General features: G+C 54.9%; 1 protein-coding gene across 1 annotated transcript; it reads right to left on the reverse strand.

Annotated features, from left to right (window-relative positions):
* Positions 1 to 1,213: 1,213 nt before the first annotated feature.
* On the reverse strand, positions 1,214 to 22,955 carry NPTXR (neuronal pentraxin receptor). Its single transcript, XM_086404282.1, has 5 exons — positions 22,167 to 22,955; positions 9,757 to 9,982; positions 8,597 to 8,844; positions 5,762 to 5,941; positions 1,214 to 5,442 (listed from the first exon to the last, which is right to left on the reverse strand). The coding sequence occupies exons 1-5, from the start codon at positions 22,737 to 22,739 to the stop codon at positions 5,218 to 5,220; spliced, it is 1,452 nt and encodes a 483-aa protein (XP_086260408.1). The 5' UTR covers positions 22,740 to 22,955; the 3' UTR covers positions 1,214 to 5,217.
* Positions 22,956 to 23,623: the final 668 nt, after the last annotated feature.

The following is a 23,623-nucleotide window of genomic DNA, read 5'->3' on the forward strand; positions in this document are numbered from 1 at the left end:
TGATGCTATCTTCCTCCAGAGAGAATTTACTAGCTGGAAAGGAAGAAACGCCCCTTGGAGACCTCTGACCATGAATGTAAAATGAGAGTCAGCACACATCAGAGCCCTGTGCTTTTCCCCATCAGTGTTCAGATGTGCAGGTGCTGGCAGGAAGCAGGTGGACAGCGGGATTTAACCACGGTTGGATGGTGCCAGTTGAGTGGGACAGAGGGAAAGAGGGTGTTGTAGGTAAACCGGTGGAAGAGAGGATAAACAAAGCAAATCTGCCTGCAGCTTCATTTTGCTCAGTGCTAAGTAATGAAAAGCAATGTTTTAAAACAAATCTGGATTTGTTCTGGAGTAGAATGCAGAAAGCGCAGGAGATTTTCAGATTACTCAGTGCACTTCAAACATGGTTTTCCTGTTTGAAGTGCTGCTTCCAGCTATACCCTTTGCTTCATGGGGGTGAATTCCTCTTGTTGGAAGTTTGGGAAACTTTGGAAAAGCCTGAGAAGGCTGTTCTGCTGGTGTGACTTCCTGTAACCCCAGACTGGCCCCCTGGCATTTCCCAGGGATCATCTGAGGACAAGGTCTAACTAGGAGCAGTGACAATATTGATGGGGCAGGAGGGTGGAGGCTGTGCCCCTGAGGTGGTCTGCACGGGGAGAGCTGGGGACCAAGTCAAGACCTCTCAGGGATGGGTTGAGCCCTGGAGGGGTGGGCGGGGGTAGCAGACCCTGACGCTGAGAGTCAGTCTAGTCTCTGACGCGAGTCACAGGGGTCCAGGTAGACCGTTGAAATACAACAGGGCTCCTCCCACTCCACCACCCCATCTCCCCAGGACCCCAAGGGATGCTCTGGGGACCCAGGCAAGTAATTCAGGCAGATTGGGTCTCAGGGAACAAGTCAGGAACTGGGATCCCGTAACTGGGGCACGAGGTGGGGATGAGGTGTTAGGAATGAGGCCAAAGCCCAGTTATCAGAACTGGGACACTCTCCATGTGGGACGCGTGTTCTTTACATCCTTCCTGCAGAAATCCTGGAAACAGGGGTGTGTCTGTCCCTGGTACCTGGCAGAGCCTGTCAGGTTAGGGGGGCACAGGTGGAGTTGGGTGAGGCTTTGGCATAGTGGGGTGGCACCCCCTCTGTCTTTACCTACTGCCCTGCTCCAAGTAGTAGCCACTTCATTCCTGCCCAATACCCCCAGGGTAGCCCCACCTTTGCAAGAAGAGCCTCAGAGTAAACATCACGTTTATTTTGGACATTCAAATTTACAAAAACAAAAAGTAACAAAAACCATGACATAGCATACACACACGCGCGCGCGCACACACATACACACACATGTTGCATCTCATGTCACTTTATGTACAAAATCAGGCGGGATCAGGGAGGCGGGTTGCCAGTAGGATGCACTAATTTCACAGAGTCTGACAGCTTGACATGCTCATTCACTGCTCAGCCTGGGCCCACGTGAGCCTCTTCCCCACCCAGCAGGGTCAGGGGCCAGGGGGACGGGTTTGGAGTGGCAGGCAGTTGGGACAAAGACGGTTAAGAGAATGATTCCATCTTTTGGGGGTGGGTTGTGTCCCTTCCCCGGTTTGCTCAGAGCAAGGATGCTGGGAAACACAGTGAAGAGGGGACCCATTTGAGGGGGGGGCTAGGACCGCTGCATCATGGAGCGAGCACTGAATGCAGAGTCAGAATGCTGGGTTCAGGTCTCCCAGTATTCCGGCTGGGTAACCCCAAAGACTGCTCATCCTCCCTGGGCCCTGGCATCTTCATCTGTAAAAAGAGGGCTTCAGAGCCCTTCCTGTCCACGCCTGTGGTCCCAGGTCTTGCACAGATGTGGCAAGGTGATCGGCCTCTTGGGATGTTGGTTAGGGGCGCCATGTGCCACAAGGTGGGAAAGTCTGGCAGATAAGAGCTGTGAAGCACCTGGCGCACGGCTGGGCCCAAAGCAGGGGTTTGAGAAGGGTCAGCTCTCTCCCCTTTGCAGCCTGGGACTCTTGGGAGACACCCAGCTTCCTCTCCCTTCAGCTGTCCTGGAAACTCCAGCCAGTGAGAGAAGGGCTGGGCTGTGAGCACCCCTCACAGGGACGTGCTCCCTGAAGGGGCTAAGAACCCTCCCTTGGACTCACTCAAGGGGACTCTGGCCCAGGGGCCAGTCCATCCCTCACCTCTGTGTTCCTCTGGGTCAGGGTGAACAGGCTCAGGAGCAGTAGATAGCCAAACCCCACTCCACAGGCAATGGTAGCGCCTGTCCCCTCAGGCTGAAGGGTGGGCCCTGGATGTCACTGGCTTTGAATGCTGGGTTCCATCACTTGTGGGTTGATTGACATGGGCAGGTTACTTAACCTCTCTGGGCCTCCATTTCTCTACTTGTACAATGGGACTAAGAACAGTCCTACTTAGAACTGTTGTGAGGGTGAATGAGTTGATCCCTGTGAGGTGCCCAGCATGGCAAGGTTACAAGGGTGTAACAGACATGGGTCCAGACTCATTTTCAGCTGGGAGTAGCTCGAGGATGCAGCTGAGCACCTCTCTCCTCCCCATCTTTTTGGCTGTGCCTGGAAGTAGCTGAAGGTCAAAGCTGGAGTCCAAACAACAGGCATTCAGCAAAGAAGGATAATCAGTAGACGGAGGAGTGGGGACTTGGGACATTCATCATTCTGGAATGTAAATAGGTACCCAGGCCACTCACCGATGGCCCAGACTCAGAGCCTACATGGCAACATCTCTGGTTTTGTTCCTGTTCCCTCTGGAGGGCTGACCAGGGTGATTCAGCACAGGTCAGAAGTCTCATGATCACCATGACAAAGCATAAAGGACTTGGGATAATGTTTCTGGGTGGGCTCGAGTGACCAAACAAGTTCTGTCACCTCCTTCCTAAGATTCTTTCTTTCCCCTCAAGGCCTCCACAAAAGCTGCTCCCTCAAAGACAATACCATAAACCCAATAAAGCCCAGTGTTTCTGAAATCTAAATTCCAAATTTCACCGTCACCCCAGCAACAGCGTATGTCATCATGAGATGCTTGACCCAGCAGCGGGGCTGATGTCATTGGCTGTTACCAGGGCAACTAGATCTCCGCACGTTCTCGCTAAAGCGCGCCATCCCTCCTTCTAGGGGGAGTTGGGCTGGAAGTGGTGAATGGTCTATTTGCGCTCTTGAAATGGAAACGAGGATCTGGGGGCTGGAAGCAACAAGTCTTGGAAAAGCCTCCATGGCCCTGCGCCCCACAGTCTGTAGCTCGGGCATCGTGCCTCAGGCTAAGTGGATGTGGGGAGCAGAGACAGGGAACTAAAGGAACAAAACGCCACCAGTGCCCATCTGACTTAAGTAGCCAACATCTGTCCAGACACCTGGTAGGTAACTGGGGAGGGACCCCAGTGTTCTCAGCTCCATTCCTGCCAGAGTGCCAGGAGATCACACTTCTCCCACCCTACCTTCCAGGGATCGGGGGTGGGATGTCTGTATGTTTCATACAGGAAAGTGGTCCAGTGTTGGAAAGCATTGTTGGAATGTTGGAAAGCATTCTGACCCCTCAAATGTCCATCCTGTTAGGTTTAGGCTGGACTCAAAAGACTCTCACAGGCAAGAAGTATGGTGTGGGGGAAAGAGCACTGGCTTCTAGTCCTGGCTCAGCTCCATTGAGCTGTGTGATCCTGTGCAAGTCACTTGCCCTCTCTGAGCTCCTCCTCATATGAGCAACAAGAGGTCAGACTGGGGTGGCTTTTCTCAGCTCTGATATTCTTCCATTGTCTTGGGGGAGCCGGTGGGGACTCAAGGGTAGCGCCCAGGTTAGCCACCAGCCCTCTGAAACACTCAGATGGGCAAGGGTGCCAGGCTGGGGGTGATCCAGAAGAGCTGACCTTAATCTGTGTATGAGTTTGGTCTGCCTTGACCCTTCCCCTTGCCCTTGACTCTCTGGAGCCAGCTGCTGACCCTGACCCATGCCTAGCCAGATCCCATCTGCTGCCCAGTCCCAGGGCCTGCCCCTGCTATGCACCTTGACATCTAGGTAGGTTCTCAGGCTTGTCCCACCCTATCCACCTGGAATCACAGACCATCCTACTTTTGATCTGGAGACCTCTCAGAAATGACCAAAGCTCACAAATGAGGATCGCCAGCCAGGGGAGAGTAGGGACTGACAGCAGACTACACAGCAGGCTGGCAGCAGAGACCAGGAACCAGGGGCTGCTCCTTCTCATCCAGAGCTCTGCACGCCACTCCGTGCTTCTCCTTGCCCTCTCTGCTTCTTTCCTTCCCCAAAGGCTGCAGGGCCATGCAGAGCAGGTCAGTACTGTGGCTCTGCCAGAGCCTGGGTCTCCTGGGGCACATGCCTCTGTCCCACGCTGTCCCCAGCCCAGGCTGAAGTGCTCCATGCCCTGTTCTGGTCACAGAAGGGGCAAGGTGACCATGCCAGTGGACGCAGCCATGATGGGCCTCCTGAGATCTTGGTCCCCAACCCTCCAGGCTGGAGCTGGGAAGGGAATGTCCTGGAAATTGAGGTGGGGCTGGGCCAGGCAGGGAACCAACATTCAAAGCAACCATTCAGCACACAAAGAAACAAGGAAAGAGGAGGAAGAAAGGGTGCAGGTGGGGGCAGGGGTTGGGGGGGAGAAGCTTCACCAAGATTCCCCTGCCCGTGACTGGCAGCTGGTGGAAAGATGGAAGGGGGTGAGTCTGAGTCTCCAGTGTGGTTCTGTCATTCCCTCTCAGCTGGGGGACAGCTTCACAGCCCAAGATAGCCCTGAAGAGGAAGGGGGCACGCCTGCCTCACGGAGGAAAGGGGACAGATAACCATCCCTGCCACTGAGACAGTGGGCCCTTCGCCTGTACACAGCCCCATGGATGGTGCTGTGAGATCAGTGGAATCAGCTGTGGTTGATGGGTAAGGGGACATGGGGTGAGATATGGCTCCACTCTAATGCCAGCGGTGGGGCAAGAGTCATGGGTACTGCGATGCACCCCCTGCCAGGCCCTGGACTCACCCCAGGCTTGACCTTTTGACTCAAGCTGCTTGTCCCCATTCAAGTGGGATCAGGGGACAGCCATCAAGGGCAGGGCGTTCTGGAGGTGTGGGTACAGGTGGGGGAAACGGGAGGCATGGCCAGGAGTGGGGCAAAGAAGGAGACCAGTGCATGTGTGGGTAGGCTAAGGAGGGAATGTGCTCCCGCCCCGGAAGGTCCCCGAATTTGCAGGCAAGGGAGGGGTCCCTGGACGAGGTGGCCCCTCATGCCTTGGCCCTGCCTTTACAGACATCAAAGGCGGCCTTCGTTGCACCCCCAAAGGCCTCCACTAGCTTGTCCTCCCATGGGAGGATGTTGCCCAGCAGTGGCCCCGTACAGTTGGCAATGCCCAGGACCTGGGCTGGTGTCAGGGCGTGGTCCCAGAGGTTAAACTGGGCAATGTCACCCACGAAGGCCTGGGTGGCATCAAACCGGCCGCCTAGGGTATCCTGGACCAAAAGAGCAGAAAGAAACAAGAAAGACATGGAGTGAGGGAGAGAAAAGATACGCAGGTGCTCAGTGAGTCAAAACTCCTTCCTTGCTGAAGCCCCGCCCCCTCTAGGTTCTAGCCCCGCCCCAAGGTCCTGGTCCCGCCCCAAGGTTCTGGCCCTGCCCCTTGGGCCATTCTCGCTCAGTCTGCCCATCTGCAGAATGGCTGGGTCAGACTGAGTGCTCACTTCTGTGCTCTCAGGGACCCTCCGCCTACCCCTCCTCCTGAGGCGCCTGGAGTGGGTGGGATATCTAGTTGCATCCCACCCTGACCCTTACCTGCTCCTGGCCCAGGATAAGGATCCCATGAGGCTTGATGGGGTGCCAGGCAGCCAGGTTCTCACCAGAGCCCCGCAGCTCTCCATCCTGGTAGGCAGACCACAGGCCATCCCTTGTAGTCCAGGCGATGCAGATGTGGTGCCAGCCATTGTCCTTCAGGCTCAGGGGCAACTGGGCCACCTGGAAACAGGTCCCCCAGCCCCGGGTCAGAGGTGCCACAAGCCCCAAGGCTGAAGCAGTGGGATGGGGGATAGGGAGACCAGTGACCCTCCTTCCAGGGTCTGACCCAAGATCTGACCCTGCCTGTCCTCCCTGCCCAGTGTCTTTCCAGCCACTCTTTCCTCTTTCCCCACAATGTAGCAATATCATCAGGCACTTCACTCAGATCACAAGGGACTACTCAGTGTTGGGTTTTGGTTGTTTCTAGGTAGTTTATTCACTCTCTGACAGGCCTGTAAGGTCACGCTGGGTGGGAGTTGTATCTCACAAGCCTCCCTTCCCTGAATATCTCACATAGTGCCCAGCACACAGCTGGGCTCAAGAAGTGCTGGGAATGATGGAACAAGCCTTGTACTTGGAGGCCGAGCACTGTCAACCACAACGCCCTGTGGGACCCTGGGGAGGTTGGTCTTTCCTCCCTGTGCCTCAGTCTCCTCATCCATAAAGTCAGGGGCTTGGGCAAAGGATGGCAAATATGCAGCCACCTCTGCCTCCTACTCCACCCAAGGCAGACATGGCTAATCAATCATGAGCCTAGACTCACCCTCGGAATCTTTCTCATCGCAGTGCTTTTGGAAGGCACTGCTGATTGATTGGAGTTGGCCTGTGAGATGAAAGGTACTTGCTGCTTGTGGATTTGGGGCTCCCAAAGGGCTCTTTCATCTCCTAGGTTCTCTGAGATCACAATTTATTACAATGTTCTCTGAGGCCTACTTGATGCCAGGCCTTGTTCTGGACACCGGGGGATATGGATCCGGTCCTAAAATGAGCTGAGTCTGCACAGGAGGGGAGGACTTCAGGGACAATATCACAAGCCAGAGTAACACAGGGGCCATGTGGGAGACACAGAAGCCGTGAAGGCCCAGAGGCAGAGAGGAGTGTGGGAACAGAAGATGTGAAATCTAAACACATCTGGAAGTATAATGAACTCTGGAAATTCCACTGTAAGGCAAACCAAGGTTGGGGGAGGGGTCGGTTTGCACAGCAGCGGCAAGGGATTAGAGGCTGGAATAAAATGAGAACTGTGAGTAGTTTGTGAGGAGGGTAATCAAAAGGCACCAGAATGTCAGGAAATTGGGCTGCCTTGTGCCCTGTCCAGGGTGCTGAATTCCTTCTATTATACTAGAAGTGACTACTACCATGGGCAGAGCCAAGGATGGCATCAGGGGGGTTATGAAGGTGAACTGGGTAGCACGATCTAGATGTCATCCAGCTACTCTCTGATGGACTTAGAGGGTAAGTGTGTACTGGGCCACAAGGGAAATTCATTGTCCCCTGGGCCTATCTCTTTCCTCCTCCTCCAGGACACCATGAAAGGCACCTCCTGCTGAGCAGGGTTCTGCTGTCAGCCACTCCCAGCAGCTCTGTGTGCCTGTGGGCTGGTCACAAGTGGGTGCAATATATGTTCTCTGCATTTCCAAGGGCATCTCAAAAGACCAGCATGCCATCAAGACCCAAAGCAACATGTCAGGCTGGGGAAGATATCTGTGGGGAATGGCATGATAAGATGCTCACCTTGCTTCCCCCTTAATCACCATGCCCCTGCTACATCACTCCCCCTGTCTCCCCAGCTTGTCCTGCCCTGTCCACTCCTGGGAGAGTGGTGACGGGGTGGGAGCCTGGGCATAGGGAAGATTGGTGACCCAAGGGCAGAACAGTGGAGCCCAAGACCCCCACATCACATCATCACCCCTTCACCAGCTTTGTGGCCAGGGTGCGTTATTTGCCTCCACTGAACCTCAGCTTTTCCATCTGCAAAATGGAGATAATAGGGTGTCTACTTCCTGGGGCTGTTGGGTCAAGGATGATGATATGGGTAAAGTACTAGCACGGGACTCTGAATGATAAAAATGGGGCACGTTTATCCAAGTTTGTTAAACTCCAGGTTCTGCTCAAAGCCGTTTACATGTATTTAAGCCATTTAATTCTCACCACAACCATGTACAGTTGAGGTTATTGTTATTCCTGCTTTACAGATGAGGAAACTGAGGCACAGGGAGGGTAAGTGACTAGTCGAAGGTCACACAGAGGGACAGCGGCAGAACTAGGATTCAAATCCAGCATTCAGGCCAGAGCTTGACCATGGCACCAGCCTCCTCGCCACGTGAGGGGAGGGGCATGGGGCTGACTGCCAGGGGGAGGGGGACAAGGAATCCAGCAGCTCTTCTGCCCTTCCTTCCACCTCCCTCCCCAGAGAGGTCCTGGGACCTCATTTGCTTCTCTCTTTGTTCAGGAGAATGAGCAGGGCCCTGGGGGCCCTTGAGATGCCCTGCTGTAGGAAGCACTTCCAGTCCTGCTCCCACAGCCGGGTTGCTGGGGAAGTCTCTTAATCTCCACGATCCTCACACGCTCCTCTGTAAATGGCACACCACCATTGACAGCCTCTCTTAGACAGGAGCTCTCATCCTATCAGCCCCAGGTCTGGCTTATCTTGAATTCCCAGAACCCAGCCTGGAATGGGTTCATCCACCTTGGAGGCATTTCATGTGTGCTGATTCTGCTGAGCAGGAGAATGGAAAGGCCCTGCCCGTCTGGGACCAGCGCAGTGCAAATGCTCCTGGAAGGGTCCCCCCTGCCTCACCCCCATCCCTCCGGCTCTGCCCAGCCCTCACTCACCTTGTCATTGATCAGCAGCTCCATGGGGTCATGGCCCGCCTCCAGCAGCACAATCTCGTTGGCCTGTCCAGGCACCGAGTAGGAGAAGGGGGTGCCCTGGCCAGTGCCGCCAGACCTGGAGCGCAGCCACATGCAGACGGTGAAGGCGTAGAGCTCCGGCAGCGCCTTCCGCACGCGGGCGTACATGTAGTTGTTGCGGATGGGAATGCTGATCTTGAAGGCATCTGGGGGACTGTAGGCTGAGGACCCTGAGTGGGGTGAGCAAGGCGAACATGGTGGGGGTCAGTGGACACGGACTGGGGAGGTGGGCAGGGCACACTCCAGAATAAGGGCTACTAGCCCCCTGGTAACCTCAACTTGTCTATAAGCCTCAAGGGTGGTCCTCACCAAGTTTAAAAGATGAAAGCTCCCTGAGAGTTCACAAGTCCTAAATTCCTATTTTGCAGATGAGGAAAATGAGGCCTGGTGAGAGGAAGTGAACTTTGAAGGTCACGGAGCAAGCCGGTGACAGCAGAGGACCGCGGAGCCAGGGTTCCTCACGCTCACACCTGTACAATGTCCACATGCCATGATTTTATGACCCTTGTGCTGCCAGGCCCAGGTGTTATAAAATGACAACATTTTGATGGCAAAGGTACTCCTGTGGGGGGTGGTTAAGTGCAGGGGCTTTAGAGTCAGACCTGATTTAAGGTCTAGCTTCACCACTTACTCGCTGTGTGACCTTGGGCAAGTCACTTGACCTCTCTGAGCCTTATTTTCCTTATTTATTTATAAATATTTGCTTATACTCATTTATAAATATAATAATTTAATAATTATAATAAAATAAATATTATAAAATTTATTTATTTATTTATAGCCTTATTTATTATTAGGGGATAATAAACAGAGCCACCCCTGTATGGTCTGTGAAGGTTAAACCAGCTGGCGTATCAAGTACTTAGCCCACCCCCAGAATACAGTGGGTGAAAATGAGCCGGAAAATGCTAACTGGTAATGCTGACAAAACATCCCAATCATTCTCCCTCAGACTCTTCCCACCAACCTATCTAGCTTTAACCTCTGGGAAACGTTTTCTGAGTGAATCTGCCACCCTGAGGACCATCCGAGGACCAAGGATACCCTCGCCCACCATGCCCTCTGTGGGGCCCAGGACCCACCATGCTCCAGTTCGGCTACACGGTCCTGCAGGGCGTCCAGCTCCTTCTCTACCTCCTGCCGCTGCTGCTGGCTGCTGTGACCAAGGGCCATGCGTTCCTTCTCCAGCGCCAGCACCTTGGCCAGCAACTGCCCCTCCAGCTCGTCCATCTTGGAGTGCAGGGCAGTGGGCACCACGGGCGCGGGGGCTGGGGCAGCTGAGAAGTTCACTCGGGCTGGAAGCTCCTGCTGCTCACAGACAGAGAAAGGGACATTCGAAGTCAGTCAGAGGGAGGATGGAAAGAGACAAAGTCCCAGAGATGTCCACTAGCCCTGCTTGAGTGACCCCTGTTGAGCCTCAGCTTCCCCATACGTAGAATGGGATGGCAATGCCTGCTTTGAGGCAGTGAATGTGCACTGGGTGTGCAGCAGCAGGCTGTCTCCAGTGCTGGTGTGTGACGGGAGTGGACAGCAGGCTGGCTCCTGTCCTCGGGACATCTCAGCCTATGGGGCTCAGCAGTGGAGAGCTGCAAAAGTCCCCCAGAGGGTCCGACATGCAATTGGGGTTGAAAGCCACTGCCGAGCACTTCATCACTGGAAGGCAGCACCTTGATGGGTCCTTGAAGAGGTGGGCTATCCTGATCCTCACTTACTCACATGCCAAACTTCTCCAAGATGGTTCAAGACTCTGTGTGGGTGCTGGGCAGACCCAGGGGCACAAACCAGGGGGCTTCTGGAATAGGGCTCCAGTGCTGCTGTGATGGGTGGTTAAGGTCACAGACTCCAGAGGCAGGCAGCCCAGGGCTCAAATCCAGCTCGAGAACCAACCTGCTGTGCAGCCTGAGGCAAATGCCTCCATCTCTCTGAACCCTTGCTTCCTCTCAGGCAATGTGGCACAACTGTGACTATTTAGAAGGGTTGTGGGGATGATTAGGTGGTAAATGCCTGTGAGCAGAGGCTGTTTACTCTGCTGTCTAGAGCAGGGTGTTCGAGGGTGGTCTAAGACACCCCCATCCCACCCAGGATGAGGACAAAGTGTCTTAGGGTCCTCCTTTGGCCCACCTTAAGACCCCCGTGGGAAGGAGAATTGGGACAGAAGCCAGGGTGTCTTTCCTTTCCCCTCCCCTGCTGGAGGAAACCCCTTCTGGGGTGGAGGAAGGCAGCTGAGGCCACAAGTCCTGATGCTGGGAAGGGACAGTCTCTGGTAGACACGTCATGGGAAGACGAGTAGGAAATGAATAATTCATTGAGCTTCTAGGAGCCAAATTAGACAAGCTTTGTCTGCTCTCCCCTCCTCCATGCTCCCTACTGACAGCCCGATGCTTCCTCACTGTCCAGGGGCCCTGCTGGCTCCCAGTTCACCTGCCCTGGGCCCCGACCACAGGCTTAGCCCCAGACCTGAGCTCACTGAATTCTCATGATTCCTTCACCGGGCAGATATTCCCTGAGCCCCTACTGTGGGCCAAACAGAAAACCAGGAGCACAACCAAGCATTCCCTGAGCACCCTGTGCCTACAGGGACGGCCCCACAGCTCAGGGGCAAGCACAAGAGACCCCGGTCAGATTCACTGGCCCAGCTCTGACCTTGTCAGTCATTTGCTGTGTGACACTGGGTAAGTCCCTTAACCTCTCTGAGCTCTTTTTTTTCCCTAGCCCTGTGATGAGAGGATAAATGTGTCCCCTGCTTCAAAGTGCTGGGGGTGGGGAGGGCAGTGCAGGCAAAGCGTCACTGCCACACTCAGCACCAGAGAGGAGGGAGCTGCCACCACAGACAGTGACGGGACCACGCACTTGGTTCCGCCACTCCACCCTGAGACGGAGGGCAGGTGGGTTAATCTCTCTGGGGTCATTTTTCCTCCTCTGTAAAGTGGGGACTTGGAATGTTGGACTTGCAGGCCTGTGGTCAGGATTAAAAGACGGCGCATAGTGGGAGCTCCAGCTTGACTCGGCGTGGCCACCTGTATGCCCTGCAGTGTCCCACGTCGGAGGGCACAGCCATCCACCTATGCAGACGCCTGCTTGGCCCACCAGGTGGGGAGCCCAGGTGAGGGGGGCGGGGCACGGATGGATGAACTGCTCAGTACACATGGCCCGCTCTATTACACGAATCTTCACTGTCCACCCTCTGGAGGGCTCCTTGGAACTCCCCAGGTGCCCATGAATCCTGACTCTGGTGCTGACTAAACACAAAGCCTCAGTTTCCCCTTCTATAAAATAGGGACAACCGGCCCCACTCTGCCCATCCGCAAGACAGATGTAAGGAGGAAACAGTGGAAGTAACAGATCCTTGTGGACTGTAAAAGCAGGATGCATGGGACTTCCCTGGCAGTCCAGTGGTTTAAGACCCCATGCTTCCACTTCAGGGGCCCTGGGTTCGACCCCTGGTCAGGGGATGAAGAGCCTGCACACTGTGTGGTGTGGCCAAAGAAGAAAAAACAATGCAAACTGTGAGGCTTGAATACATCAGCTGACGGGGAGCTTGCTACCTCCAGAATCTTTCCTTGACCACAGACAGCTCATGGAGTGACAGGGCCAGCCACCCACTGTATCTGAGGCAGTGGGACTTCCGGGAAACCTTAGGCTGAGGCAATTAGCTCATGAAGTGCCATCTACATCAGCACTGGAAGGGCCGGGGCCGGGTCTCCTGGAATGGGCCCCCTTCTAGCCTCACTGTCCCTACATCCACTGGGCCTCCTTGGGCATGAGGGGCACACCTCTGAAGGAGGTCTCCCCTCGGTACTTTACAGGTAATTTTTCATGAATCCTCACAGCCAACTCATTTTGGTTGGTACTCTTAGTGTCCCCATTTCACAGATGGGGAAACTGAGACGTCCTTCTGAGGGGCTGAGCAAAGCTGACCCCTCTGGAGCCAAAGCCTTCTCTCTCTCCCGCAAAGCGTCCTCCTCCTTCAGAGGGAGAAAGACTTGCCAGGAAGGAACAGGACGTCAAGTGCTATTTACACAGATGCCGTTGCGAGGAGACACGGCACAGGCCGAGGGAGGTGGGCACACAAGCTGTTCTTTTGTCAGAGCCGCCAGCTCTGCCACCGGCAGGAAGGCCAGGGAGGAGGTGGGCTCACCGGATCCCATGTGGCCCCCTCCCCACCCTGATGTCTGCATCAGAAGAACATGACTCCCCCAACTTACCCATCTGTTGCGGGCACAGGCTGTGACGCGTGGGCTCTGGGCCTGATGCCAAGTGGGCCCCCAGCCCAAGATGGTGGGGAGACAACGCCATCACCCCACGCGGGTCCTGATGGGGGCTCGGAACCCACACTTGTCGTGCTGGGAGTCCGGGGTGGGGTTTGGTGGAAGTACGTGGGGCCTGGAGCCAGAGCCCAGGGTTCCGGTCCAACTCAGCTAACGTGCTGGGCTCATTAGCACTTGGTAACAAGATGCTAACGGAGGCAGCTGTCCTCACTGCCGCGCGCCGCGTGCCAAGTCCTGCACTCCGGAAGTACTGTGCAAACATTCCACAAGCCCTCTCAACTATCTGGGGAATTAAGGAGGGCTGCTTTTCAGAGGAGAGAGCAGAGGCTCAGAGAGGTGAAGTCATCTGCCTGAGGGCACACACTGCCAAGTCACAGAGCCAGGACCTCAGTTCAGTCCCTTCTGACTCCAGAGCCCCTTCTCCTTCTTCGGTCCTGCCTGAAAGTCTGGGTCTCAGTTTGTCGGTCTGCCAAATGGGCACATTGCCAGCTGTCCTGCCTGCCTCGAGGACCAGCAGAAGAGGTTTCAGTGGCCGTGAGAAGGCTGGGACGATCTGGCAGGTGGTGCCAGATCCTGGTGTGGGGCAGCTTTGTAGAGGGGCTTGGATAGAGGGACCTGCCTAAGTGGGGGAGCTCTGGTGCTGGGAGGGCGTGGGGAAGACCCTGCCACCTTGTTCCCAGGTGGGGTCTACTCCTTTCCTATGAGGGGCAGCGGGAAGGTGCCGGTTTTCATGGTCAAGGCTCCACCCTCTGCACAGTTCCCCTCCGCGCAGAGAGCACAGGGCCCAGCTCCAGGTACAGGAGGGCAGAGAGCAGGCTTGGTGGCTGTGGTGTGGGTCAGGCCACCTATCTCCCATACGGGCTCATCCCCTAAGTCCTGTGTGAGTCTGCCCCAGCTCACACCCAGGCTCCATCAGCCCAGTGACCTTGTTGTGGAAAGCCTCCCTGCCTCAGTTTCCTCATCAGCAAAAAGGGTACAAAAATAATAGCTCATAGCACTGCAGTGAGAAATGTTAACAGATATAATGCCCTTAGAGTTGGCAAATGACAGGTATGTGTCAGCTATTATTATGATTCTTACTAACACTCCTTAAACATCTCTTAAAGGAGCCCATCCTCCTCCACCTTCAACCATTGATGTTTTTGTTTAATCATTATATTGAGGGAAAAAAGCAAGTTACAGAAGAACAGTTGGATATCATTCATACAAAGGTACAAAGATTCAAAGCCAGCTCATGTATTTATAAAAGCATAAAGAAATGCATGGAGTGATAAATACAAATTCAGGACAGCGGTGACCCTCTCTTGGGGCTGGGACAGGAGAGGCCCTCAGGGGCATCAGCCAGTTGCAACTGTCCTGGGTCTTGAGCGTCAGTGGGGACTTGGATGGTCGTCTTTACACTTTAGTGCATGTCTTGTTTTAAAAAGTTGTTTTGGCTGTGCTGTGTATGGTGTGGTTGTACCTTAATTCCCCGACCAGGGATTGAACCCACACCCCCTGCCTTGGAAGGCAGAGTCTCAACCACTGGACTGCCAGAGAAGTCCCCAGTAATTTTCTTTTAAAAAATGGCGGGGGGGGAGATCCAAAAGCAGAGTTTTGAGGGTAGAATCTTAACCACAGCCTCACTCGGCTCCTTCATCCTCCCCCACAACCCCAGTCCAGGCCACCGTCCCCAGGCTCCTACTCTGGCCTTTCTCCACACAGCAGCCAAAAAGGCAGGCAGCTCAATGCAAATCCAACCACGCTGCTTACACCCTTCGGTAGTCCTCCTCTCCCACCCTCGATACCCTGCCCCTCTACTCTCAGCCCTTACTACACACCCCTAGAGGCTACCCTTCACTTCAACTGAAAAGCCCAGCTGTCCCTAACTCCCTCTCACCCCTGGGCCTCCGCACATGCTGTTCCTTCTGCCAAGAACACTCTTCCCGCCCCCATTCCACCTCCTCTGGCCAGTGCCTCCTCACCCTCACCAGATGGCAGCTTCCTGACGCCTCAGCCAAGATGCTCCAGAGGGAGAGGGAACGAGGGTATCTCTGGAGGGACTGCAAGTCCTCACTCTGTTCATTCATTCATTCATCTGTACCCATGTGCTGTGGCAACACGATGCACAGGCACCAGCATGACTCTCAGGTCAGACAAGCCTCCCCACTGACTGGATCTGTGGCCCTGGGCAAGCTGTTCAACTCCTCTGATCCTCAGTTTCCTCAACTGTAAAATGGGAATACTAATATCTACATCTTAGGATATATGTAATGACAAAAATGACAAAATATGTAAAGCCTGGTATATAAAAATGGCTGATAGAGAGTCATAACCATTATTATTACTTCCTATTATTGAGAGGCAGGAGAGCATGAAAGTGAAAAAAGTGTCAGTCGTTCAGTCATGTCCGACTCTCTGCGATCACATGGACCTAGGCTGGCTGGGCTCCTCCGTCCATGGAATTTTCCAGGCAAGAATACTGGAATGGGTTGCCACTTCCTTCTGCAAGGGATCTTCCCAGCCTAGGGATCGAACCCGAGTCTCCCACATTGCAGGCAGATTCTTTACCATCTAAGCCACCAAGAAGAGCATAGTGAGTAGTAACTGAGTGGGATGTGGGCCAGGGAGCCAGACTGCTTAGGACTGAAATCCCAGCTGAGTGACCTGGCCAAGGTTCTTAACCTCTATGAGCCTTGGTTTCCTCATCTGTGAAATGGGGAGAGTAACAATCCCCTGGTTCTTGTGGGACTAAATTGTAAGGCTCTCAGAACAGGCTGGCAGAGAGGGTGAGGTGAGTCGAGGGAAGGTCTTTCAGAGGGGGCGTCCTGCTCCCCACTTCCTCCCCAGGAGCCCGCCTGGCAGGCTTCTCTGTCTCCATCTCACCCTGGCAGGGGAGGGGCAGGAGAGCAGGTGGCAGGGGCCAGACCAATCTTTGTCCTGGTCCCCACTGCCACTTTGCAGTTGGAATGGAAAACAGATAAATGGACCTCTGTACACTGAGGGTGCAAGTCATGGCAGTCGGCATGCAGGAGGGGAGGTCGGGAGAAGGGGGAGCAGTTCTGTGAGGGTCTGTCCATACAGCCTCCTCTGAGGCCTCAGAGCAAGCGACTAGACACGCCAACCCCAGGCCCCTTTCCTCTCCCTTCACATACTCCCCATCAAGCTGCCACAAAATCCCTTCCTGGCCCTGCCTGCCCACATACCTTCTGGGCCCTGGGCCAAAATCTGCAGCAGAGACTGAGGACCCCACTCTCAGCCCATTTTCATGGAAAATCCTAGCTGTCATCTTGGCTCAGCATTCAACATGCTGTGTGGCCTTGGGCAAGTCACTCAGCCTCTCTGAGCCTCAGCTTCCCCTGGAATCAAATGTGGGGTGGGCGGGGGCACCTAAGAGCTTCCACTTCGGGTTGGCTGCCTCAATCCCTGTCTCAAGTTCTGTGGGGATCAAGTGTCTGACTGTCCTGGGGAAACCCAATGGCCTTGTCACTCGGGGGGTGGGGTGCACCAGCCCCTGACCTCGGTCCACCTCCCACAGGCAAGGACTTCACAAAATGGCCAATAAACATAAGAAAAGGTGCTCAACATCATGAGTCACCAGAGAAATACAAATTGAAACCACGATGAGTCCACTACACACCCACCAGAATGGGGAGTGTCTTTAAAATGACCACAGCAAGGTTGACAAGTTTCACACCAGGTGGGCGTGCGAACGCTTAGATGCCACTTTGGAAAAGCGTTTGGCAGAGCCTCCTAGAGCTAAATATATGCCTCTCCTGGAACCCAAGCATCCCACTCCTGGGGATACATCCAGGAGAAATGAGGACTTTTAGCCAACCAGGGATATCACAAGGACATTCACAGGAGCTTGATTTGTAATAATCCCAAGCCAGAAACAACCCAAACGTCCTTCCATCAGAGAATGGGTAAGTAAGGTGTTTCCACACGCTGACACACTACACAGCAGTGAAAAGTAAACCACTGACACACATACACCATGACTGAAGGTCAACGTGCAGCGAGGACACCGGACATGAAGGGCTGCAGCTTGTCTGAGTCGACCTGAGGGAAGTTCACACACAGAGAAGACTGATCTACAGCGATGAAAACTGGAATCGTGCTACCTCTGGGGAAGCCTGGACTTTGAGGTCACAAAGGAGCCTTCTAGGGTGCTGGCAATGTCCTGATTCTTATTTGGATGGTGCTTCATCGGTGTGCCCATACATAGATTTTCATGCAGCTGTACATTTAAGATCTGCGTCTTTTTCACAGACAGAGAGAACTGACTTGTGGACACGGTGGGGGAAGGAGAGGGTGGGATGAACTGAGAGAGTAGCATGGAAATATATATACTACCATGTGTAAAATGGATAGCCAGTGGGGATTTACTGTGTGACTCAGGGAGCTCAAACTGGTGCTCTGTGACAACCTAGAGGGGTGGGGTGGGGGGGAAGGTGGGAGGGAAGTTCAAGATGGAGGCGACATATGTATACTTATGGCTGATACATGTTGATGTATGCCAGAGACCAAGAGAATATGGTAAAGTAATTATCCTCCAGTTAAAATAAATACATTAAAAAATTTTGTGTCTTTTTAAAGTATGATATGTGAGTTCTTAAATATCTTGAATGTAAGATACACCTTAAAAAAAAGGGTCACACGTAAGCCCCTCCCTGTCTTCTGCCCAAGTGGCTCCTGCCAGGCTTGGAACAGGCAGGAGGGGTCTCCTTTCTCAGGGGGAGTCCTGCCAGGGAGGAGAGGCCTCCAGGGCACAGATGACAATTCCTAATCAGGAAACATCTGCCCAAGAATTCAGAATTTGGAGCCCAAAGGGCTTGAACCACACCCAGCCCCTCCTTCTACCCATTTTACAGATGAGAAGACTGAGGCCCAGAGAGAGAAAGTGATTAAAGTCACAAGCAAGAAGAACTCAACTTTATGCCATACGGTCTTCCCATTTCAGAGAATATTTAGAGCTGCAAGGTGGTTAGGGAGCATCTACTCACTGTATCATTTTACGGAGGGGAAACAGAAGCTGGGGGTAGGGAGGGCAGGTGGTGATTTAGCTCACTCTGGTTTCTCCAGAGTCTATGAGCCTCCATTTCTTTATCTGTAAGATGGGAATATGTACAGGCTGCTTCATAGGGCTGAAGACTGAATAAGCTAATATGCACTAAGTGCCTAATACATGTTACTTGTTGTTATTTATCGCTTCTGGCCTCCAGATTATCTTGCCAGCCATTAGGACAAACCTTTGAGGACTGGTCCTCATCACTCTTGCTCCAGATGCTCTGATTCAGAAATGGTCCAGGCTACTACACAAGAGGCACTTCCCTCCCCCGTCTTCCTCACTCTCTTGGAGGAAGTTGAGGCCTGATCCCTCAGATGGACCTAGAGTTAATGATGAAGAACAAGGACTCTGGAGCCAGACACTGACAGAGGCAAATCCAGGCTCCAATGCTGTGTCCCCTTGTGCCAGTTTCTTAACCTCTCTGAACCTTGGTTTCTTCATTTGTTAAAGGCGGATAGAATCGTACCTCCCTCATGGAAATTTTCTCAGGATTAAATGAGATAATGCTCAGCACCTGACACACGGTAAGCTCTCAGTAAATGTGAGCTCTAACTGTTATAATAGTCCAGGAACCTCTGTGACTATCATCAGGGTGCTCCTTTTCATCACTTCCACCCCAAGATGAGGAGAGGCCACTAGCTTGCCACATAGGGTTAAGAATGTGGTTTATGTCAAAGAATTGCTACTTAAATCAATTTAGAAATTCCGTTTTACACATAAATTAGTGCAAAAACATAACACTGCAACATACATACATGGCTGGTTGCCACATAAATGGCCCTTTTGGAAAGTGGTTTTTGGCCACAGCCATAAAAGTCAATATCATCTGACCCAGTAACACCACTCCTGGGAATTCAGCCTAAAGAAATAACTCAATTGACTTAAAAAGAAAAAAACAAAAAACAACTATCTACATGAAATCGATCCTGCAATGAGCATCCAGAAGAAAAAATAATTAGAAACAACCTACATCTCCAGCAACAGGAGACAGCCGAAGGATTGATGCATGCAGGAAGCTGAGCTGGATCCAGGATCTTACAGTCATCATTAAAATGGTAATTACCAGCAACCCCAGCAACTCGGAAACAATGTCCACATTCTGATAAAGGACCAAAAGGGGGAGGGCTTCAAAAATGAATAAAATGGTGGAACTAAATGTAATTTCCCCCTCAAATCTTTTGACATTTTTTCAATTAACGACAACAACAAAGAAAAACACAAGACAAACGATTTCTCCTAAGCCCTCAAATGTGACTCCAACTTGAGGTCTGCAGGCAGAGGGTGGGCCAGAGAGACCTTTCCTCCTTTTTAGCAGTCAGTCCAGTGGGGTGGGGAAGGGGGTGATGCAGAGAGGTGGGAGGAGCAGAGGTGGGGACAGGAAAGGGACAGAGTGTAATCAGGGAGGACCCCTGGGAGGAGGTGTCCTCAGAGCAGACTTAAATGATGAGTATAGATGAGCTGGGGGTAATCTAGGCAGAAGAAGGAGGAACTGGGAGACACGTTGGAAATGAAATGGCAGGCTGGGAGCAGGCAGGAGTCTGCTATCACAGGAGAGCCCAATGGTGGGCTTAAGGAAGATCCCTGGGGTGGCCTGGAGGAGGATGGATGGAGGGGTGTGCCTGATCAGGTGGGAGACCAGCAAGGGGGCTGCTGCAAACATCCATAGAAAAATGAGGCTGACGGGGAGGAGGAGGGAGAGAAAGGAGCCAAGCATGGCTTCTCAGGGTACACCTGAGAAGCAAGTTGGCAGAGGACCTGAGTTCAGGTTGGGACATGATGAAGGGAGGGGGCTGGTGGGATGCCCACGGGGAGGTGCTCAAGAAGCAATTGGATCTCTTGATCTGAAGCTTGGAGAGAAACCTGGGCTGGGGACAAAGTTGGTTTGGGGGCACTTTAGTGGAATGGTGTTGGAAGCTTCAGGGTGTGGTTGAGTTCTGCTAGGGAGAGCAAGAGGAGGGTCTGGAGGGGTGCACATGTTAAAGGAGGAGGACCCAAGAGGGGACAGAGAAGCAGGGAGACAGGAGGGGCAGCTGAGAGGTACCTAGAAGCCCAGGGCATGGAGATTTGTAGGAGGGAATGATCTATGAGGTCAGATGTCAGAGAGGGGACCAGCAAGAGAAGGACTGAAATGTTCCTGCTCAATTTACCAACTCAATACCATAGTATTTCCGGCAAATCAAGGTGGGAGAGACACTAGTGGTGATAAAGTAGACCCTGAAGGGCATCCTTTTGAGGTTTCTGGATGAGAAGGGAAGAGGGAAGCTAGTCAGTGGCTGAAAGGTGCATGAATTGAGACCAGTAGTCTGATCCCGAGTCCGTTGGGCTCCAAGTCCCAGCCACTGTCAAACACCCCAAAGAGACCGGCTCTGGCTGCTGTCAGGCTCAGAAGACAGTCCTGGTGGGCAGGCACCCCCTCCATGTCCCCTGCACTCAGAAAGCAGGCATGCGTACAGGGAAGCAGGACTTCTTCCACCCAGGAGGCTGACCTGGTGCTGAACCCCAGCCACTAGGATCCCCTCAACCTCAGCGGGCTAACTGGAGGGGAGCCCACCCTGCCAAATGCACAGATGCTGGGGGAACAGGTCCAGGGCAAGCCCAGCCCTGCCAGCCCCAGACGTGGGAGGAACCACGGGAGCCATCTGGGTGTGGGGGCAGGGGCTAGGGCAGGCAAGAGGAAATTGATCGACGACCAAATTTTTTTATTTTTACATTAATAAACTCTATTTCCTAAATGGAGGATTTGTTCTCATTTTAAATTTTGGCTATTTAAAAAAATTAGTAATATTAGAACTTAATGATAAAAACAGCAGTCACTCAAATTGAGACCTCTGTGAGAAGTCTGTTAGAGGAGGTCTTCTCTGTGAGGAGGTCTCTGAACTCCAGGTTTGGAGATGGCTGTGATAGCTGCCTGGCTGTGCTCTGACACCCTGCGGGGTGGGTGCAGACACCACACAGACTTTCTGGAGGGCCACTGGGCCATGAGTAAGGCCAGGCTTCCACACCAGCATCTCCTGTGCTGCTCCGCCGGGGATTTAACTGCGAGAGCCATGGAGAGGGAAGAGTCCCTGCCTTTCCTTTCTTCCAGCCACTCTCCCCCCTTCACCAGCTGCACTCGGTTTAGGGGGAGGTAATAAAGGGGGCAGCCAGTGCTTGGGCCTCATTCTGCCCGCTCCTTCCAAGGATCCTATTCTGCTGTGAAACCCCTTCCCTGCAGTCTGGAAGTCATGGATGCTGGGAGTGGTCAGGGTCTCCTGGATGTCTGTCCTGACTAATTTGTCCAGCTCCCCCTCCAGGTGGCTCCAAATAGGTTCTCAGAGGGAGGCAGGGGTCTGGCAGCTTCAAAGGAGAAATGGCTGGTCCAGGATCACAGGACAGCCAAGGGTGGACTGCCCCTATTGGGTCCCTCATGTCTGACTCCAAGCCTGAGACAGGAACATCTGAAAAAGGTGACTGGAGGGGGAGAAACCCAGATGGGACCTACTCTCCACTCAGCCCCCAGCCCAGAGTGGCCGGCTTTCAGGCATCTTGGCAGGGCTAGAGCCATCTGAGCTTCTGCTGTCCATGTCCACGGTCCGAGCCCAGCTGGGGGCCTTAGGGGTGCAGAAGGTGAGGCGCGTCCGGGTTTGGTTTATGAGACACTGTTCCCTGCGAATCTGCAGGAGAGGACGACCCCGAGTCCCTCAGACAGCCCTCCTATCTCCTGACCACAGGGGGCTGAGTGTGTGGCTGGTGCTGCTTTGGGGATGTCCGAAAGAAGGAAATGAAACGGACATTTAAAGAGGTCCTGGTACGTGCCGAGCATTTTCACGTATCTACATTTTAATCAATCCACACTACAAGTGGGCACCGTTATACCCATTTTACAGACTCAGAAACTGAGGCTTACAGAGGCGCCTGGAGGAAAAAGGATCGGGAGCGAGCTTTTCCCGCGTGCTCCCTGAGCCGCAGTGTGAGTTTCCGGTCCTACCTGACTCCTCCCTTCTCCCCTGGGAGGAAGGTCCAACCATCCCCTTTGCACAGACGGAAACCCAAGATTCAGAGACTCGACAGCGGCCCCGCGCCCCCAGGGTCCCTGAGCCGGCGGTGGCCGCGGGACCGGGGATGGCCTCGACTCCCGCGGGCGGTCCCTCCCACCCCCGGCCGGGTTCCCGACGGCGCGCGGCGCGGCGCTCACCTCTATGCGGTCGATGCGGTCCCGGAGGGCGCGCACCGCATCCTCTAGCTCGAGGATGAGCGCGGGCGAGTCCCAGGGCCCGTCGGCCATGGTGTCGCGGCGGGGCCCGGCTTCCTGGAGACCGCGCGGCAGGCCGCTCTCGCAGCGGCCCAGCTTGCCGGTGAGCTCGCGGATGGTGTCCTGGTCGGCGCGGATGCGCGCCTCCTGCTGCAGCGCCGTCTGGCGCAGCTGCTCCGCCGTGCTCTGCAGCAGCAGCAGCTCCTCGCGCTCGCCCGGCGCCGCGTCCCCTGGCTCGGCCCCCGACGGGCAGGCGGCCGCCAGCGGCGTGCACAGGAAGCGGCTGAAGAGGGGTACTGGCGGCAGCGGGTGCGCGCTGGCCGCCGGCGCCCCAGGCAGAGCCGGGGGCCCGGCCGAGCCGCCCGCGCCGTGCAGCGCGCTCAGGCTGCGCTGCGGGCCCGGGGACGCGGCGGCGGCCGAGGCGTTGTCGGCGCCGCCGGGCAGCGCCCGCGCGGGGCTGGCCGCCAGGGGCACGCTGGCGATGATGCAGATGACGGCACCGAGGAACGCCAGCATGCCCGCGGCCAGCAGCACGGCCAGGAACTTCAGCGTGAGGCGGGCGGCGGGGGCGCCCGAGGGCCCCCGGCAGGCGCGGCGGCGGGGTCGGGGCGCGGGGCCCGGGCGCGCAGGGCCGAGCGGGGCCCGGGCGCAGGAGGAGCCGGAGCCGGAGCCGGAGCTGTGGCCGCGGCCGCTGCTGCCGCCGTTCTGAGCCCCGGCAGCGCGAGGAGGAGAAAGCGGCGGGCGGCGGGGAGGGGGAGCGGGGCGCGGCGGCCCCGCCCCGCCGGCTCCCCCGGGCCGGCCCTGGCCCAGCCCCGCACCCGTTCCGTGCCGGGCGCCGAGTGGGGGCGCCGCCCGGGATGCGGCGAGGGCCGGGGGCGGCGCCGGGAGCCTCAGCCCGCAGCCGTCGCCTCGCAGAGGGCGGCGACCTGGTGGCCGGGCGGCGGGACTCCTGGGCGACCCCTGCCCCACCCCACCACGACTCTCTGGCCCCCTCTCCGAGCCCACCAGGCCGTCTGCTAGCTTGTGGGGAGCTTTTCTCCACGCCGGGCTCTGTGCTGAGAGAGCCAGGGGCTTGATCACAATTAAGCCTCACCGTGGACACGTTCCCAGTACAAATGAGACCCACAGGGGTCAGGTCGCTGTCCAAGGTCACGAGGCTAGTATGCGCTGGAGCAGCATTTGAGCTCAGATGCATCTGAGTGGACCCAGACTATGCAATGGAGCTGGGGTGGGCCTAGGGAGAGCTAGGAAAGAGGCTAGTGTTAGAGGGGAGGGGACTGGAGATTTTGACCCAACCTCTAGTTATACTATGGCCACCCAACCGTCCTTTCCCACCCCAACCCCTTGAAAAAGCAGAGGTGACTCCCCTTCTGCCCATACAAAAAAAAAAAATTTTTTTT

Source organism: Bos grunniens, chromosome 5 (assembly GCF_055505025.1).
Source record: "Bos grunniens cultivar Pamir isolate PY7600 chromosome 5, Bosgru_T2T1.0, whole genome shotgun sequence".
Lineage (NCBI taxonomy): Eukaryota > Metazoa > Chordata > Mammalia > Artiodactyla > Bovidae > Bos > Bos grunniens.

Coding starts and splice junctions, on each gene's coding strand:
- NPTXR (XM_086404282.1), bottom strand. CDS start 22,739: ATGCTGGCGTTCCTCGGTGCCGTCATCTGCATCATCGCCAGCGTGCCC. Junction 9,983..22,166: donor ACCGCATCGACCGCATAGAG/GTGAGCGCCGCG, acceptor GTCTGTGAGCAG/CAGGAGCTTCCAGCCCGAGT. Junction 5,443..5,761: donor TTATCCTGGGCCAGGAGCAG/GTAAGGGTCAGG, acceptor CTTTTGGTCCAG/GATACCCTAGGCGGCCGGTT.